The 20,063-nt window shown below is 44.1% G+C and overlaps 1 protein-coding gene across 1 annotated transcript in view; it reads right to left on the minus strand.

Annotated features, from left to right (window-relative positions):
- The window catches only part of PGAP1 (post-GPI attachment to proteins inositol deacylase 1), a 1,319,879-nt gene that overhangs the window by 325,726 nt on the left and 974,090 nt on the right, over window positions 1-20,063 (minus strand). The window contains exon 23 of the mRNA XM_069733825.1: window positions 13,931-14,066. Coding sequence (XP_069589926.1) covers window positions 13,931-14,066 — 136 coding nt within the window. The remainder of the gene's footprint in view (window positions 1-13,930; window positions 14,067-20,063) is intronic.

Below are 20,063 nucleotides of genomic sequence, written 5' to 3' on the forward strand. Positions count from 1 at the left end.
GAAACAAGGTTTCACTAGGAGGACATTTAGAAGGAAAGATGATTCTGTCTTCAAGAATTATTCATTCCCTGGGTTGGTGGCTAAAAGTGGAAAACTTGGCCAAAGGAATTCCTTGGGTAAGCAGAGTTAGTCGAGTGGTCACCACAGATGCCAGCGCCAGGGGTGGGGGGCACATGTAAACAACATAATTTCTCAGGTAGTCTGGACAGGGGAGTAGAATGTGGTTTCTTCAAACAGGAAAAAACTATTGGCAGTCAATTGGCAGTCTGATAGAATTCCTGGATTCCCTTGAGGGTCAATATTTTCAGATAACCAATTGGTAATAGATTATGTGAAGCACCAGTGTTGAACCCAGTCTTGTCCTTTGATGGATAGAACAGCCCGCATTTTCCAGATGGAAGAAATAGATTTTATTTCTCTGTCAGCACTCCACAAACGGGGAGTAAAAAATTACTAGGCAGATTATTTTGAGCCGTACCCAAATAAGACAGGGCAAATGGGATCTAAAACTGTCCATATTCAGCCAGATTGTATAAATGTGGGGTCACCCAGTCATATATCTTTTTGCCAACTGCCAGAACAAAAGGGTAAAGACCTTCTGTTCTATAGATCCCAAGGGGAACACTCAGGGTCTACATGCCATCATGATTACACAGAATCATTCTGTGGCCTACGCCTTTCCCCCCATTACACTATGTAACAGTGTGTTTTCATTACCCGTTATGCCAAAAACAAATAGAAAACAGTTGTTGTTCCACAAAAACTTTGATTCTGTGATCAGAACAATGACATTCTGAAATTTGTCTATTTTCGAGAAAATTATTGATTCATTGAGTTGTCTTCTACTGTAGAATATTGTTGAACTGCTAGAATTGTGCAGAAGTTTCTCCTGGAGCTGCAGGACGATGAAGTAGCAAGCTGGGTGACAGTTAGGAAGCGGGGTAGAGGGAAGAGTGCCAGGGAGGCTAGTCCTGATCTGGAACACCCCAATAAGTTTGCTAAGTTGGCAGATGAGGGGGGTGCCAGTACAGGGGTAGCACTGCTGCAGCCAGGCATGTCCTCTGAAAGCCGGAGGAGTGACTGCTCCAGTAAGGAGGGAAATAGGAGAGCAGAGCAAGCCAGACAGGTGCTGGTAGTGGGCAACTCAATTATTAGGGGAACAGATAGGGCAATCTGTCACAAAGACAGGGATCGTCGAACGGTGTGCTGCCTTCCTGGCGCTCGAGTCCGACACATCGCTGATCGGGTGGACAGATTATTGGGAGGGGCTGGTGAGAACCCAGCGGTCATGGTGCACATTGGCACAAATGACAAAGTTAGAGGTAGGTGGAAGGTCCTTAAAGATGATTTCAGGGAATTAGGCCGCAAGCTGAAAGCAAGGACCTCCAACGTGGTATTTTCCGAAACACTGCCTGTATCACGTGCCACGCCAGAGAGGCAATGGGAGATTAGGGAGGTTAATAAGTGGCTCAAGAATTGGTGTAGGAAGGAGGGGTTTGGGTTCCTGCAGAACTGGGCCGACTTCTCAGTTGGCTACAGGCTTTACGCTAGGGACGGGCTGCACCTCAATGGGGAGGGTGCAGCTGTGTTGGGGGAGAAACTGGCTAGAAGGTTGGAGGAGTGTTTAAACTAGGAATTGGGGGGGGGAGGGTATTCATTTTATAGGAGAAGATAGTGCAGATAGAGACCTGGGCACAAATAAGGAAGTTGGGGGTGACGGTGGCATGGGGGGTGGGGTTAGAACAGTTAATTTAAGAAAGAATAGAGGTGCAGAGAGATACATAAAATGTATGTATACTAATGCCAGTATTAGGACTACGGAGATGGGAACGAGAGTGGACCCTCTGGACCGTGGAAGTCCCCCTCGTGGGCGAGCAGACCCGGTGTTAACCAACCCCTATACAGGGGCTGTTTAGGAGCAGGCCCAGAGGTTACCTTACCACGGTAGCGGACATCAGAAGGGACGGCTCAAGTAAAGGGAAGGCTGAAGAGTGGACGAAACTGAGGGCCGGAATCGGAAGCGGAAAATCCAGAGGCAGAAGACACGGGAACGGGAGGCAGGAACGGCTGAGGAGAACCAGAGACGGAGAGGGAGCTGAAACAAAGAAACGGAGAACAAACACAGTAAATACAAGCGCAGGAGCGCAGAGCAAGTACAGAGGTACAGCGAACGGAGAGGACGGCCAGAGACTAAGCAAACGCTAAAGACACTCAGGCACCTCCTAGCAGAGGAGGTGGCCTGAAATACCGTGTGCTCCACGGGGATTGGCTGCAGATGCACCACATCCGGTGCTAGGAGATCCGGAGCCGAGAGGCTGCGACTAACGCTGAAACCTGCGCGCCTGCGCAGGAGCGGACAACCCAGGAACGTGCCGCACACCGGAAGTAAGAGCGCAGGAACGAGGGATGCCGGAAGAAGATGGCGCAGCCCGAGAGGAGGAGAGGGCAACGCGCCGAGCGCTGAAGGAAGGACGGGCGAGAGGAGCGGCACGCTGAGGATCAGGAGCAGAGCGGTGAGCAGCCGCTGTAACAGTACCCCCCCTTTAAAGTCTCCCCTCCTAAAACTAGAGAGGAATTTGTTAAGTAGACGAGGTGCATCGATATTCTCTCGAGGTTCCCAAGATCTTTCCTCAGGACCAAACCCCTTCCAATCCACCAGGAAAAACTCTCTCCCGCGAACACTCTTCTTGGCTAGAATATCCCTCACCTCAAAGATGTTATCTGTATGGACAGGCTGAGGAGAGGTACAGGAAGAAGGATGGAAGCGATTAAGAACAACAGGCTTGAGCAGAGACACATGAAAAGTGTTGGGAATCCGGAGCGAAGCGGGCAACTTCAGCTTGTAGGCAACTTCGTTGACTCGACTCAGAATCTCGAAGGGACCGATGAAACGAGGACCAAGTTTATAGGATGGTATCTTGAGCCTAATGTAACGAGAGGCAAGCCAAACTTTATCGCCTGGCAAAAATGAGAAAGAATCTAAGCGTCTCTTGTCGGCATGTCTCTTCATCTTAACAGATGTCTTTTCGAGAGCCTCTTTAACCTCACCCCAAATTGCATAAAAAATTAAAGTCAAAGAGTCTGCTGCTGGAACTCCAGTAGTGGAAGAAATTGGAAGAGGCATATTCGGATGTTGTCCGAAGACGACAAAAAAAGGAGACTTAGCTGAGGATTCACTAGAATGATTGTTATAGGCGAATGCGGCCCAAGGCAGGAGGTTTACCCAATCATCTTGGTGGGAATTGATGAAATGACGAAGATAGGCAGTCACAATCTGATTTGTCCGTTCAGCTTGACCATTAGTCTGAGGGTGATAAGCTGATGAAAAATCTAGTGATACCTTCAAAAGCTTGCATAATGCTCTCCAGAATCGTGACGTAAACTGGACTCCTCGGTCAGACACGATGTTTAGAGGGAACCCATGGAGTTTGAAGATATTGGAAATAAAAATCCTTGCCAATTCTGGGGCTGAGGAAAGTCCAGACAAGGGAACGAAATGGGCCATCTTGGAGAACCGATCTACCACCGTAAGGATGACTGTACAACCAGAGGATCTCGGTAAATCGGTAATGAAGTCCATGGCGATGTGTTGCCAAGGACTCGAAGGCACAGGAAGAGGAAGCAACCCTCCACGAGGTAACTGTCTAGGCACCTTGCACTTGGCACAGGAAGGGCAGGAGACGACAAACTTTTTGACATCATGACGTAAGGAGGGCCACCAATAGTAGCGAGAGATGAGAAGGGAGGTCTTTCTAATCCCGGCGTGGCCTGCCAATTTGGAGGAATGTCCCCAACGCAGCACTGTCTCTCTGTCCTTCTCAGCGACAAAAGTCTTACCCGGAGGTGGACAGATTATACTTAAAGGGGCCACAGTAACGATTTTACCAGGATCCACAATATGCGCTGGTTCCTCGTCGATGTCCTCAAGCTGCGATAGTCTGGACAGGGCATCTGCTTTGACGTTCTTGTCGTCAGGTCGAAAACTAAGCTCAAAGTCGAAGCGGGCAAAAAACAGGGACCATCGAGCTTGCCGTGGATTAAGTCTGTGTGCAGTCTGAAGATAGGCCAAATTCTTGTGGTCAGAAAAAAATCACAAACGGATGAACGGCTCCTTCCAGAAGATGCCTCCACTCCCCTAGAGCCAGTTTTATGGCCAAGAGTTCTCGGTCCCCAATGGTATAATTACGTTCCGATGCTGAGAATGTCTTGGAAAAGAAGCAACAAGGAACCAGGCGACCAGTAGAAGATCTTTGAGAGAGCACTGCCCCGGCACCAGTAGAAGAGGCATCCACCTCGAGAATGAATGGTCTATTGATCTTCGGATGGTGTAAAACTGGAGCGGAGGAAAAGGATTGCTTCAGAAGCTCAAAAGCTTTTTCGGCCTCAGGGGTCCAAGTCTTTGGATTAGAACCTTTACAAGTGAGAGCAGCAAGAGGCCGAACTACCGAGGAGAAATGTGAAATAAATTGCCTGTAGTAGTTGGCGAACCCCAGGAACCGCTGGATGGCTTTTGTTCCATAAGGACGTGGCCAATTGAGAATGGCCTTCAGCTTCTCAGGATCCATCTTGAGGCCAGTATCCGAAATGATGTATCCGAGAAAAGGCAACGAAGTTTGTTCGAAGAGACACTTCTCAAACTTAGCATAAAGACGATTCTCTCTTAGGCATTGCAAAACCAAACGGACGCTTCTTCTGTGAGATGGTAGGTCAGCCGAAAAAATTAGGATGTCGTCTAGATATACTACAACACAAGAGTAAAGAAGGTCTCGGAAGATGTCATTGACGAATTCTTGGAAGACTGCGGGAGCATTGCAGAGACCGAACGGCATGACCAGGTATTCATAATGCCCGTCCCGAGTATTAAAGGCAGTCTTCCATTCATCGCCGGCACGGATTCGAACAAGATTATAAGCACCTCGAAGATCCAGCTTCGTAAAGATTCGTGCCCCTCTTAATCGGTCAAAGAGTTCGGGAATAAGGGGCAGAGGATACTTGTTCTTGATAGTAATGTTGTTCAAACCTCTGTAATCAATGCAGGGTTGAAGAGATCCGTCCTTTTTCTTGACGAAGAAGAATCCCGCACCGGCAGGAGAAGAAGACTTTCGGATGAATCCCCTAGATAGATTCTCTTGGACGTACTCAGACATAGCATTCGTCTCAGCAGGAGACAAAGGGTAAATCCTCCCTCTAGGTGGAGTGGAACCGGGAAGAAGTTCGATCGGGCAATCGTAGACTCGATGCGGAGGAAGACTCTCTGCTTCTTTCTTGTCAAAAACATCAATGTAGGACTGATATGGAGTAGGTAGTCCGGGGAGAACGGAAACAGTCGGAAGCGGAACTGCAGGACGAACAGGCAGAAGGCATTGTGTTTGACACGTAGATCCCCAACGGAGCACATCACCTGAACGCCAGTCCAGGGTGGGTTCGTGCAAACGGAGCCAAGGTAAACCTAGAAGCAGAGTGTGGGTTAGATTAGGCAAAACATAGAGAGTTATCTTCTCACGATGAAGAGCCCCGATACACAGGTCTATTTCCTCCGTAATCAAGGTGACGGCGTCTTGCAAGGGTCTCCCATCCACGGAGGCAATCTGACGAGGGGAATCCAACGAGAGAACTGGAACGCGAAGCCTCCGAACCGCCTCAAGACTGATAAAGTTGCCTGCCGCGCCCGAATCCACATACGCGACCTCAGAAAAACGCTTCTGATTAAGCACTAACGAAACGGACAGAAACAAGGGTTGAGAGGAATCAGAAACACCTAGGGAGGCCTCTCTTACCTGTCCTAGGCGGAGGAGTTTTCCGGTCTCTCAGGACATGCTCGTAGTAAATGTGAGGCGCTACCGCAGTAAAAGCAGAGTCCTTGGGATCGTCTCTCCCGACGGCGTTGCTCTGCTAACTTGACCCGATCTACTTGCATGGGCTCTGGCAAGGAAGTTGTGGTAGACGATAAGGGACGCAGACTTCCAGACCTGCGGATGGGGGGTAGAGCACGAACAGACCTCCTCTCTCTAGTGGTCTCACGCATTCGCTCCTGAAAGCGTAGGTCTATGCGCGTGGACAGGGATATGAGGTCATCTAAAGATGTTGGGGTATCCCGTCCAGCCAACTCATCCTTTATCCGACTGGACAAGCCTCACCAAAAAGCGCCTACCAGGGCCTCGTTGTTCCAGCCTAATTCAGAGGCTAAAGTACGAAAACGTATGGCGTATTGGCCAACAGATAGAGAACCTTGCTGGAGATTGAAAAGAGACTCAGTTGTGGAAGCTAAGCGCCCGGGCTCATCAAAAACCCTGTGGAAAGTTTCTAAGAAAGAAGCTGGTTGGGAAACTGCAGGATCATCCCGCTCCCACAGAGGATTGATCCAGGCCAAAGCCTCCCCCTCTAAATGTGATACTATAAAAGCCACCTTGGCCCGGTCGGAGGGATACTGTTGGGGGAAGGAGCTCAAAGTGGAGGCGACACTGATTCAGGAACCCCCTACAGATCTTGGGATCCCCGCTAAACCTGGGAGGTTTGCCGAGGCGAGGGAGCGGATGGGGCGAGGGAGTCAAATCCTGCGAAGCCTGAGCGGAAGTCGTAGAGAGAGACTGCAAATTAAATAAACGGTCGTCTATGGAAGCCAAATAGGATAGCATACGCGCCTGTGTATCGCGTTGTTGGGAGAGTTCCTGCTGCATGACCACAATTTGATTGGTATTCGCTGGGTCGGAGGTTTGCAAAGAAGTTAGACGAGATTCCAAATTTTTTAAGAAGGACATGATGCGCTGCTGATTGTCGCGTATGTGTGCCAATTCCTTCTGAGCAGAAAACGCGGCACCCGCGGGGTCCATGGCCTGAGTGTACTATTAGGACTACGGAGATGGGAACGAGAGTGGACCCTCTGGACCGTGGAAGTCCCCCTCGTGGGCGAGCAGACCCGGTGCTAACCAACCCCTATACAGGGGCTGTTTAGGAGCAGGCCCAGAGGTTACCTTACCACGGTAGCGGACACCAGAAGGGACGGCTCAAGTAAAGGGAAGGCTGAAGAGTGGACGAAACTGAGGGCCGGAATCGGAAGCGGAAAATCCAGAGGCAGAAGACACGGGAACGGGAGGCAGGAACGGCAGAGGAGAACCAGAGACGGAGAGGGAGCTGAAACAAAGAAACGGAGAACAAACACAGTAAATACAAGCGCAGGAGCGTAGAGCAAGTACAGAGGTACAGCGAACGGAGAGGACGGCCAGAGACTAAACAAACGCTAAAGACACTCAGGCACCTCCTAGCAGAGGAGGTGGCCTGAAATACCGTGCGCTCCACGGGGATTGGCTGCAGATGCACCACATCCGGTGCTAGGAGATCCGGAGCCGAGAGGCTGCGTCTAGCGCTGAAACCTGCGCGCCTGCGCAGGAGCGGACAACCCAGGAACGCGCCGCACACCGGAAGTAAGAGCGCAGGAACGAGGGATGCCGGGAGAAGATGGCGCAGCCCGAGAGGAGGAGAGGGCAACGCGCCGAGCGCTGAAGGAAGGACGGGCGAGGGGAGCGGAAGCGGCACGCTGAGGATCAGGAGCAGAGCGGTGAGCAGCCGCTGTAACAGCCAGAAGCCTCGCCAACAAAATGGACGAATTAGAACTAATGTTGTTGGAGCATAATTATGACATGGTGGGGATATCTGAAACGTGGCTGGATGAGAGCAATGACTGGGCTGTTAACTTGCAGGGCTATAGCCTGTTCAGAAATGACCGTACAGGTAAGTGAGGGGGTGGGGTGTGTCTATATGTAAAATCGTCCTTAAAACCCATCCTGCGTGATAATATAGGTGAATTTAATGAAAATGTAGAATCCCTGTGGGTGGAGATAAGGGGAGGGGGGAAAAATAATAAATTACTGATAGGGGTTTGTTATAAATCTCCAAAAATAATGGAAGCAATGAAGAATATCCTCGTAAAGCAAATAGATGAAGCTGCGACTCAAAGAGAAGTCATTATGGGGGTCTTCAACTACCCCGAAATAGATTGGGGAACAGAAACATGCAGTTCCAGCAAAGGTAATCGGTTTTTGACAACTATGAGAGACAATTACCTTTCACAACTGGTTCAGGACCCAACAAGAAGGGGGGCACTGCTAGACCTAATATTAACCAACAGGCCAGACCGCATATCAAATATAAGGGTTGGGGGTCACTTGGGTAATAGCGATCACAAAATAATAACTTTTCATGCATCCTTTAAAAAGATGTGTTATAAAGGGGTTACAAGGACACTAAACTTCAGGAGGGCAAATTTCCAACGGATGAGAGAGGATCTTGGTGCAATTAACTGAGACGATATCCTGAGACACAAAAATACACAAAGAAAATGGGAGACATTTATTAGCATCCTGGATAGGACCTGTGCACAGTATATACCGTATGGGAATAAACATACTAGAAATAGGAGGAAACCAATATGGCTAAATCGAGCTGTAAGGGGCGCAATAAGTGACAAAAAGAAAGCATTTAGAGAATTAAAGGAAGTAGGTAGTGAGGAGGCATTAAATAAATACAAAAAATTAAATAAATTCTGTAAAAAGCAAATCAAGGCAGCAAAGATTGAGACAGAGAGACTCATTGCCAGAGAGAGTAAAAATAATCCTAAAATATTCTTTAATTACATATATAGTAAGAAACTAAAAAATGATAGTGTTGGCCCCCTTAAAAATAGTCTGGGTGAAATGGTGGATGAGGATGAGGAAAAAGCCAATATGCTAAATGACTTTTTTTCATCAGTATTTACACAAGAAAATCCCATGGCAAACAAAATGACTAGTGATAAAAATTCCCCATTAAATGTCACCTGCTTAACCCAGCAGGAAGTGCGGCGGCGTCTAAAAATCACTAAAATTGACAAATCTCCGGGCCCGGATGGGATACACCCTCGAGTACTGCAGGAATTAGGTACAGTCATCGATAGACCATTATTTTTAATCTTTAAAGACTCCATAATAACAGGGTCTGTACCACAGGACTGGCGTATAGCAAATGTGGTGCCAATATTCAAAAAGGGGACAAAAACTGAACTCGGAAATTATAGGCCAGTAAGCTTAACCTCTACTGTGGGTAAAATCCTGGAGGGTATTCTAAAATATGCTATACTGGAGTATCTGAAGAGGATTAACCTCATGACCCAGTATCAGCACGGGTTTACTAGGGACCGTTCATGTCAGACTAATTTGATCAGTTTCTATGAAGAGGTAAGTTCCGGATTGGACCAAGGTAACCCAGTGGATGTAGTGCATATGGACTTTTCAAAAGCTTTTGATACGGTGCCACACAAAAGGTTGATACATAAAATGAGAATAATGGGGATAGGGGAAAATATGCGCAAGTGGGTTGAGAGCTGGCTCAGGGATTGGAAACAAAGGGTGTTTATTAATGGAGCACACTCGGACTGGGTAGCGGTTAGCAGTGGGGTACCACAGGGGTCAGTATTGGGCCCTCTTCTTTTTAACATATTTATTAGTGACCTTGTAGGGGGCATTCAGAGTAGAATTTCAATATTTGCAGATGACACTAAACTCTGCAGGGTAATCAATACAGAGGAGGACAATTTTATATTACAGGATGATTTATGTAAACTAGAAGCTTGGGCTGATAAATGGCAAATGAGCTTTAATGGGGATAAATGTAAGGTCATGCACTTGGGTAGAAGTAATAAGATGTATAATTATGTGCTTAATTCTAAAACTCTGGGCAAAACCATCAATGAAAAAGACCTGGGTGTATGGGTGGATGACAAACTCATATTCAGTGGCCAGTGTCAGGCAGCTGCTACAAAGGCAAATAAAATAATGGGATGCATTAAAAGAGGCATAGATGCTCATGAGGAGAACATAATTTTACCTCTATACAAGTCACTAGTTCGACCACACTTAGAATACTGTGCACAGTTCTGGTCTCCGGTGTATAAGAAAGACATAGCTGAACTAGAGCGGGTGCAGAGAAGAGTGACCAAGGTTATTAGAGGACTGGGGGGTCTGCAATACCAAGATAGGTTATTATTGGGGCTATTTAGTTTGGAAAAACGAAGACTAAGGGGTGATCTTATGTTAATGTATAAATATATGAAGGGACAGTACAAGGACCTTTCTGAAGATCTTTTTAATCATAGACCGGAAACTGGGACTAGGGGGCATCCTCTGCGTTTGGAGGAAAAAAGGTTTAAGCATAATAACAGACGTGGATTCTTTACTGTAAGAGCAGTGAGACTATGGAACTCTCTGCCGTATGATGTTGTAATGAGTGATTCATTACTTAAATTTAAGAGGGGACTGGATACCTTTCTTGAAAAGTATAATGTTACAGGGTATATACACTAGATTCCTTGATAGGGCGTTGATCCAGGGAAGTAGTCTGATTGCCGTATGTGGAGTCGGGAAGGAATTTTTTTCCCCAATGTGGTGCTTACGCTTTGCCACATGGGGTTTTTTTTTGCATTCCTCTGGATCAACATGTTAGGGCATGTTAGGTTAGGCTATGGGTTGAACTAGATGGACTTATAGTCTTCCTTCAACCTTAATAACTATGTAACTATATACAATTTTCCAGAATTATCTAGAAGTTTCTAGAAACTTTTAGAACTTTTAGAACGTTCTTGGACTTTTCAATAGTATAAAAGCACAGGTGACTCGAACCAATATTTCAGTTTATGTTATTGCTGAGTAAGAAAATAATGAATTGTAGCTAAAGAGCAACTGTTTTAGATGGCATCAAGAGATTGTTTGCGCCCAGCAGATGCATTTTGCTACGTGTGTGGACAATTTATAAAGACAAGAGCGAGAAAATATCCCGCGAAAGCATGTCGTAAGATATGCGAGGCCTACAAGGCATATGCTCATTTAGATGACAGTGCTTTATTTTGTAGAATTTCAATGATTTAGATCTAGCACAGTTTAAGGAGTTGCTATTGACCAAATTTTCACATATGTCAAAGCGCTATAGTAAAATATGTATTAAGTAATGTGTAAAAGTTCATGCTTTTAAATTTATATAATTAATTATATCTGCTATGTTACAGGTTGGTACAGGGGAGAGAAGAGCCATGAAGTTTGCTATCCCACGAATTTGGTGTCAACCGACTGACACCTCAAGCAACTGCTGCTTCTGCATGGTGGATCCTGCCAAATGTCACATAGGCAAGAATGCACCTCAATTCATTTATCTAGACATTCCTTCTTCCATTGCCCCAGTACCACACTGCCAAAAGAAGCCTGTTCCTTGGCTCTTGACAAGGAGTCAGTACCTCTAAGATCTCTTTTCAATGCTGTCCGAGGCAAAGGTTAAGGCTGGTATCTTCGTCGGACCACAGATCAAGAAGATCTTAAAATGTGACGAGTTCGCCAAGCTGCTGAACAGGACGGAGAAATAGTCTTGGAACAGTTTTGTTGCAGTGGTTCAAGGCTTCCTGGGTAATCACAAGGCTGGAAACTATGTGCAATTGGTTCAGACTCTCAAAGAATTATGACATAATGGGATGCAGAATGTCTCTCAAAGTCCATATCCTTGATGCTCATCTTGACAAGTTCAAGGAGAACATGGAAGCTTACTCAGAGGAGCAAGGTGAGCGCTTTCATCAAGATATATTGGACTTTGAACATGGTTACCAAGGACAGTATAACAAAAACATGATGGGGTACTACATTTGGGGGCTTCTTCGAGAAAGTGATTTGCAGTACACTCGCAAATCTAGAAAAACTACTCATTTCTAAACCTTTTTGAGTGACTTGACTGTCTTTGGCTTTTTACCATGCAAGTGCTGTATTTTATCAGACCGCATGAACAAAATATACTAATTTCCTTTTTTGACACAATAAATACGGAATTTTTCTGGCCTGTGGTCATAAAATAAAAGTTTGTGCTGAATATTGTCGTTTTTCCATAGTTCTTAAACATAAGCAGTAGAAATATTACTGTTGGAAGCCAGGAACATAAATTGTGTTACATAGTGTCCTGATCCCAGCTGTCCTAAAAAAAAATCAGAGAGGACAGAGCAAGTGTAATTGATTCCCCCCTTCTGGCCAAAAAAGGACATGGTTCTCCTGGCTAAGGATGTCGTTTATCACTGACTCTTGGGTGCTTCAGGAGATTCCAAATCTTCTCTGCCAGGGGCTGGTATGTCATCCTCAGGCAGAGGACACTATTGAGAGACAGAGGTAGAAGGACCGTCACTACTAGATCTTATAGGAAATCTTGGAAGAAGTTCCTGTCCAACTCCAATTATGGCAGTTCCTGGAGCTTCAACAAAAGGGGTTAGAACAGTGCCTTGCTACTAGCACCTTAAAAGTTCAGTTGCAGCATTAGGAGCCCTGTATAACCATGATTTGGCTAGCAATCATTGGGTGGCTAAATTCATTAGAGCCTCTGCTAGATCTAGGCCCAGCAGATAGCTAGCCAGAGAGTACCACCTTGGCATCTGAATTTAGTATTACCAGCCTTAACCAGTTCCCCATTTGAGCTTGCATTTCGCATCACTTAAGCTTTTATTTCTTAAGACATTCTTCTAGTGGCATTGACATCAGCCTGAAAGGTGTGCGATATTCAAGCCCTGTTTGCAGGCCCCCCTTTACTCAAATTTTAGAGGATAGTGTCATTCTGAAGGCTGACCCAGCCTATCTAGTCAGTGTCACGTTTCTTTATGTCACAGGGAGTAGTCTTCCCATTCTTTTACTCCCACCCCAAAGACGTAACAGGGTGTTTAGTTCAGTACCTATCGGCCACCCAGGGATGTAGGAAGGATAGGTCTCTGTGTGTTTTTCAGGGGCCCAGAAAAGGGATCAAGGCCTCAGAGGTTCATTGGCAAGATGGATAAGGGATACAATCTCGTTGGCCTACTCGTGAAGTGGGAATGTCATACCGGAGGGATTAAGATCTCACTCTACAAGAGAGGTGGCAATCTCATGGGAAGAGAAAACTGAGGTTTCCATAGAACAAATCTGTAAGGCTGCCACATGGTCATCTCCTTCTAACTTTTTCAAACACTACCGGTTAGATTTAGCCTCTTTCTCTGATCTCACCTTTGGGAGAAGGCAGGCTGTGGTTCCTCCCTAAAATATAATTCTCTGCAATTCTCTTTGTGGTGCTGTCATGAGGGAAGGGGAAATACTAAGTTACTTACCGGTAACAGGATTTCTCAGAGCACATCACCCTTATATTCCCTCCCGTCCCCGTGGGTGAGCACACTCTTTTAGTTTGTTTATGATTTATCTATAGGTCACAAGGTGTTTCCTTATAGGTGTTTCCTTGTTAGAATGTCCTCTCTCTCCAAGGTGCTGTCATGGGCTCTGTGAAATCCAGTCACTGGTAAGTTACTACGCCTTTCTGCAGGAAAAATTAATTTTTTAGTTTTCACGAATTAACATTATAAAAATATGTGAAGCAGCTATGTGTTAAAGTTTCTCATGACACTTCTAGATAAGTTCCTTGAGAGGTGTAGTTTCCAAAATTGGGTTACTTGTAGGGAGTTTACTGTTTAGGCAAATCAGGTGCTCGACATGGCATCCGCTATGTATTTCAGGCAATTTTCAATTTTTCACCAAAATTCTGATGTTTTCAATCATAAACGCAAAAAATATCGGCCTGAATTTGCCACCATCATGAAGTACAATGTGCTGCGAAAAAAAAGTATCAGCATCACTAGGATTCGTTGAAGGGTTTCAGAGTTATTACCTCATAAAGAGTGACACTTGTCAAAATTATAAAATTTGGCCTAGTCAGGAAGGTGAAAACAGACTTGGGATTGAAGGGGATTAAAATAAATTTTTAAACTATTAGTAATCACTGGAAGGGAAACAAGATTGAACTGAATTTTACAAGTAATGGCAAATTTAATAGCATGTTAAGCATAACTAGTTTTCTTAAGTTTAACTAATAAAAAGTAATATTTTCACACAAAAAGATTTAACAATTAAAATCTTACCTTAAGCAAATAATGTAAAAATAAAAGTAAAATGGCAAATGCACCACAGGTCCTCCAAGCAACTAATGACAGGAGCAAGGCTTCAACAAGCATTTTGTTTGTAAATGTGTGGGTTTCTTTACGAAAATCAGTGCTTCTGTTAAGAAATAAAAAAAAATTACCAAGGCAGCAATCTAAAACATTATTCAGCCCAACGAATTTCCACATTAATTTCCAATTATAATAGTAAGTCATTAAAAACAATCCAAAATATCATGTGTATGCATTATGAAACGCCACCCACTCCCCGTTTCAGCTAGGGTCTTATTTGGTGTTCATGCTGACCTATGCATTTTAAGTGGTCACGTCCCCTAGTGAGTAGTCAGACTAAACGTATGTGCAGACAGTATCTTTTTCAGGGAGATATGCTCTGTAGTCCACCTGAAAAAAGCGCTAAATAAATGGTAAAAAGAATAAACCCATACATTGCAATATAAAAACAACTTGCTGTTAATATGTTCAGTCTTTTAAAAGTGAACTTGTCAGCAGGATTTTGTAAAGTTAACTACATGCATTGTCCAGTTGGCAGTGTTTAAACTGATTAAATTGATACCTAGGATGAAGAAATCCAACTTGAGGTTCATGTCTAATCAGTGTTAGAAATTTTCAGCTAATGAGATTCTCGTGCTTTGAAGCAGGACTGTAGACATGATCTCATCTCCCTGAAGCTAAGCCACAGAAACCAAGAAGAGGCCTGCCCACAGGCCGCCCCGAAGCACAAACAGTCTGTCTTCTATGATGAGCAACATGTTTGTCTTTTGGGGCCGCCTGGGGGCAGGTCTTTCCTTGGATTCTCTGGCTTAGAAGACGAAGATAAGACATTGCCTACAGTCCTGCCCCAAAGCACAAGAATCTCATTAACTGAAAACTTCTAACACTGATTACGCCAAAATCACAAAACAAATTTCTTCACTCCAGATATAATTTTAATCAATTTAACACTGCCAGTCAACAGTTGTAGTTTAATTAGCAAAATCCTGCTGACAGTTTTACTTAAACTTTTTTATCAGATGCTTTAGCACCTGGAGCACTTTGCTAGAGCGTTTCCTGAGTGACAGGAAGATCTTTCCCCCTGAGCTGGAGGAAGAGCCATTGGATTCTGGAGCACATGTTGCAGGGAAAAATTATAACATGCAGTCACTCTCCCCCAGCACAACTCAAACTGCTTCTCCAGAAAATCTGCTCAGCAACAGTACAGGTGTGCAGTTGGATGCTGAATAGAGAGTTGTGGATGGTGAGTTTTTACAAGAAAAATCAACCATGAGAGATGTATTTGCATCTATATCACTCTGCAATACCCACTTTGGCCTCTTTGAATATGCAACGGGTAGTCTCAAAGAGGACATGTCCATGATAATATGAGAATTTAAAAGGGTGAATGAGAGAATGAAGGAGGCTGATGAAAGATTGCGTACCATAGAATGTAAAATCCCTATCATCCAAATGATGCTAAAAAATATGCAGAGTATAACTATGCTTCTGAATAAGACGGATGAGCTGGAAAATAGGCTCAGGAAGAATAACATACATTTGGTTGGAGTTCCAGAAAGAGTGAAGGGAAGAGATGCTGTAATCTTTTTTGAAAATTGGCTTTTAAAGTGTTTTGGAGAACACATTCTCTCAGCATTTTTGACCATAGAAAGAGCCCACAAGGTCTCTATAAATCATCTCTCTCCTGGGGTGCCACCTAGCTCCATTCTGACTAAGCAACTCCACCTTAATTATTGGGACATTATCTTACGCAATGCGTGTTTCAAGACTTCTCTGCAGAGGTACAGAAAGAGAACGCTCACTTTATGGATATAAAGTAATGCCTGCATGCTCTAGATATGAAATGGTGTACCCTACACAGCTCCAAGTCACAGCTTTTGACTGGAATCCTGTGTTGAAATCCTGGGAATTCCTGAATAGCACATGGTTGGGCTTTGGCACTGAGTGGCCTGTGTGCTGTAGGTCCAGGAAGCACCTAGGGACCGTGGACCTGGACGGTCTGTGTTGAGGACCTGGGACTGACGTGAAGTCAGCGTGAGGAGTAGAACTCCTGAAAGGTAACCCCGGACAAGGGGACTATAATATACGGCAGAGAAGCCTATCTGCTACATGAACTGACTTATGTCCTATAATGTTTCGTGGCTGTAATGAAACGGTGTGAGGTACCGTGCCTGAGTGCTTGAATCCTATGCCAAGCGAGTGAAACGCTACATCTGCCAAAATAACAAAAAAAAGTTTTAATTTATTGCCACGTGTTCTTCAGCCCTTGTCCCCATCATTGGTGATTTTAACAACTATATGCACCCATTTTGAGATAAATGTCACAAAGGAAATATTGCTGACTCAGTGTTCACTACCTCCATGGTATTGGTGTTAATGAGATGGGATATCATGATATATGGTAAGTGAGAAAACCTAATGTTAAAAAAAAAAAAAAAAATAACTTTTTTCCTTTTCTCACCACACGTTGTCTAGGATGTATGTTACCATTAACCCCATTACAACCCTGGATGTATCCATACATCATGGAAGAAATGAAGTTCTCGACCTTGGACGTATTGATACGTCCTAGAGAAAATGTCACTGAGCATACAGTGATCACATTAAAGTGCCTGCTGATTCTCGAAGCAGGGCACCAGGACTCAATGCAACAGGGGTTGCGCTGCCCATCGCTACCCTGCAGCAACAATCGCTGTGATTGGCTGATCATTTCTGAACAGCCAATCACGCTGCCTGAAACACTGAGGCCCAGCTATGTGATCATTATTATAACAATCAGCAAACCTGACCTGAGCAGGTAATATCTAGATAGGTACCATATTTTTCAGACCATAAGACACACCAAGATTTTAGAGGAGGACATTAGGGAAAAAAAATGCCGGAAAAAATTTGGACAATTCTGTACTTAATAACCCCTATCTTGGTATATACAGTGGGGGAAATAAGTATTTGATCCCTTGCTGATTTAGTAAGTTACACCACTGACAAAGACATGAACAGTCTATAATTTTAAGGGTAGGTTAATTTTAAAACTGAGAAATACAATATCAAAAATAAAATCCAGAAAATCACATTTGCATAATCTTCAAACTACCTGAGTGCGGCTGTTTTCTCATAAACATTGGGACTATTTGTTCAGCATGCACCTTTTTACTTCAGTTTACAGAGTGCACATGATTCTTTTTTGACTGATCCTTAGAAAGCTGTTTGGTCTTGCCCATGTTGTAAGCGTTAGGCTATGTTCACACTTTGCAGATTCCACTGCGGATTTTTCCGCAGCAGAATTCCAAAATCCGCAGTAAAAACGCGTTGCGGTTTTTACGGCGGATTTATCGCGGTTTTTACTGCGTTTTCTTCTGCGGATTTTCATCTGCAGTTTTCTATTGGAGCAGGTGAAAATCCGCAGAAAAGAAGTGACATGCTGCGGAATGTAATCCGCAGCGTTTCCGCACGGTTTTTTCCGCAGCATGTGCACTGCGTTTTTAGTTTCCCATAGGTTTACATTGGACTGTAAACTCATGGGAAACTGCTGCGGATCCGCAGCGGTCAAATCCGCTGCAGATCCGCAGTGAAATCCGCAAAGTGTGAACATAGCCTTAGAGCCTGATTGATTAATTGAGTCTGTGGACAGAAGTCTTTTATAAAGGTGACCATGTAAGACAGCTGTCTTTAACCCCTTCATGACCCAGCCTATTTTGACATTAATGAACTGGCCGTTTTTCTCAATTCTGACCAGTGTTCCTTTATGAGGTAATAACTCAGGAACGGTTCACCGGATCCTAGCGATTCTGAGAATGTTTTTTCGTAACATATTGGGCTTCATGTTAGTGGTAAATTTAGGTTGATAATTTTTGCATTTATTTATGAAAAAAATGGAAATTTGGCTAACATTTTGAAAATTTCGCAATTTTCAAATTTTGAATTTTTATCCTGTTAAACCAGAGAGTTATGTGACACAAAATAGTTAATAAATAACATTATCCACATGTCTACTTTACATCAGCACAATTTTGGAAACAATTTTTTTTTTTTGCGAGGAAGTTATAAGGGTTAAAATTTGACCAGCGATTTCTCATTTTTACAACAAAATTTACAAAACCATTTTTTTTAGGAACCACCTCACATTTGAAGTCAGTTTGAGGGGTCTATATGGCTGAAAATACCCAAAAGTGACACCATTCCAAAAACTGCATCCCTAAAGGTGCTCAAAACCACATTCAAGAAGTTTATTGATCTATCAGGTGCTTCACAGCAGCAGAAGCAACATGGAAGGAAAAAATGAACATTTAACTTTTTAGTAACAAAAATGATATTTAGCAACAATTTCTTTATTTTCCCAAGGGTAAAAAGAGAAACTGGACCCGAAAAGTTATTGTACAATTTGTCCTGAGTACACTGATACCCCATGTGTGTGGGGGAACCAATGTTTGGGCGCACGACAGGGCTCAGAAGGGAAGGAGCGCCATTTGACTTTTCAATGAAAAATTGGCTCCAATCTTTAGCAGACACTATGTCGCGTTTGGAGAGCCCCTGTGTGCCTAAACATTGGAGCTCCCCCACAAGTGACCCCATTTTGGAAACTAGACCCCCCAAGGAGCTTATCGAGATGCATAGTGAGCACTTTGAACCCCCAGGTGCTTCACAAATTGATCCATAAAAATAAAAAAGTACTTTTTTTCACAAAAAAATGTTTTTGCCTCAATTTTTTGATTTTCACATGGGCAACATGATAAAATGGATCCTAAAATGTGTTGGGCAACTTCTCCTGAGTACACTGATACCTCATATGTGATCACAAACCACTGTTTGTGCACACGGCAAGGCTCAGAAGGGAAAGAGTTCCATTTGACTTTTGAATGAAAAATTAGCTCCAATCGTTAGCGGACACCATGTCGCGTTTGGAGAGCCCCGGTGTGCCTAAACATTGGAGCTCCCCAACATGTGACCCCATTTTGGAAACTAGACCCCCCAAGGAACTTATCTAGATGCATAGTGAGCATTTTGATCCCCCAGGTGCTTCACAAATTGATCAGTAAAAATGAAAAAGTACTTTCTTAAAAAAAAAAAATTCTTTTAGCCTCAATTTGTTCATTTCCACATGGGCAACAGGATAAAATAGATCCTAAAATTTATTGGGCAATTTCTCCTGAGTACACTGATACCTCACATCTGGGGGTAAACCACTGTTTGGGCACACGGCAGGGCTCAAAAGGGAAGGAGCGCCATTTGACTTTTTGAATGAAAAATTAGCTCCAAACGTTAGCGGACACCATGTTGCATTTGGACAGCCCCTGTGTGCCTAAACATTGGATCTCCCCATCATGTGACCCCATTTTGGAAACTAGACCTCTCAAGGAACTTAGCTAGATGTGTGGTGAGCACTTTGAACCCCCAAGTGCTTCACAGATGTTTACAACGCAGAGCCGTGAAAATAAAAAATCATTTTTAATTTCCTCAAAAATTATGTTTTATCAAGCAATGTTTTTATTTTCACAAGGGTAACAGGAGAAATTGGACCCCAATATTTGTTGCCCAGTTTGTCTTGAGTACGCGGATACCCCATATGTGGGGGTAAACCACTGTTTGGACACACGTCAGGGCTCGGAAGGGAAGTAGTGACGTTTTGAAATGCAGACTTTGATGGAATGGTTTGCGGACATCACGTTGCATTTGCAGAGCCCCTGATGTGCCTAAACAGTTGAAACCCCCCACAATTGACCCCATTTTGGAAACTAGTCCCCGAAAGGAACTTATCTAGATGTGTGGTGAGCACTTTTAACCCCCAAGTGCTTCACAGAAGTTTATAACGCAGAGCTGTGAAAATAATAAATACGTTTTCTTTCCTCAAAAATAATTATTTAGCCCAGAATGTTTTAATTTTCCCAAGGGTAACAGGAGAAATTGGACCCCAATATTTGTTGCCCAGTTTGTCTTGAGCACGCTGATACCCCATATGTGGGGGTAAACCACTGTTTGGGCACAAGTTAGGGCTCAGAAGGGAAGTAGTGAGGTTTTGAAATGCAGACTTTGATGGAATGGTCTGCGGGCATCACGTTGCATTTGCAGAGCCCCTGATGTGCCTAAACAGTTGAAACCCCCCACA

Source organism: Ranitomeya imitator, chromosome 7 (genome assembly GCF_032444005.1).
Source record: "Ranitomeya imitator isolate aRanImi1 chromosome 7, aRanImi1.pri, whole genome shotgun sequence".
Classification (NCBI taxonomy): Eukaryota; Metazoa; Chordata; class Amphibia; order Anura; family Dendrobatidae; genus Ranitomeya; species Ranitomeya imitator.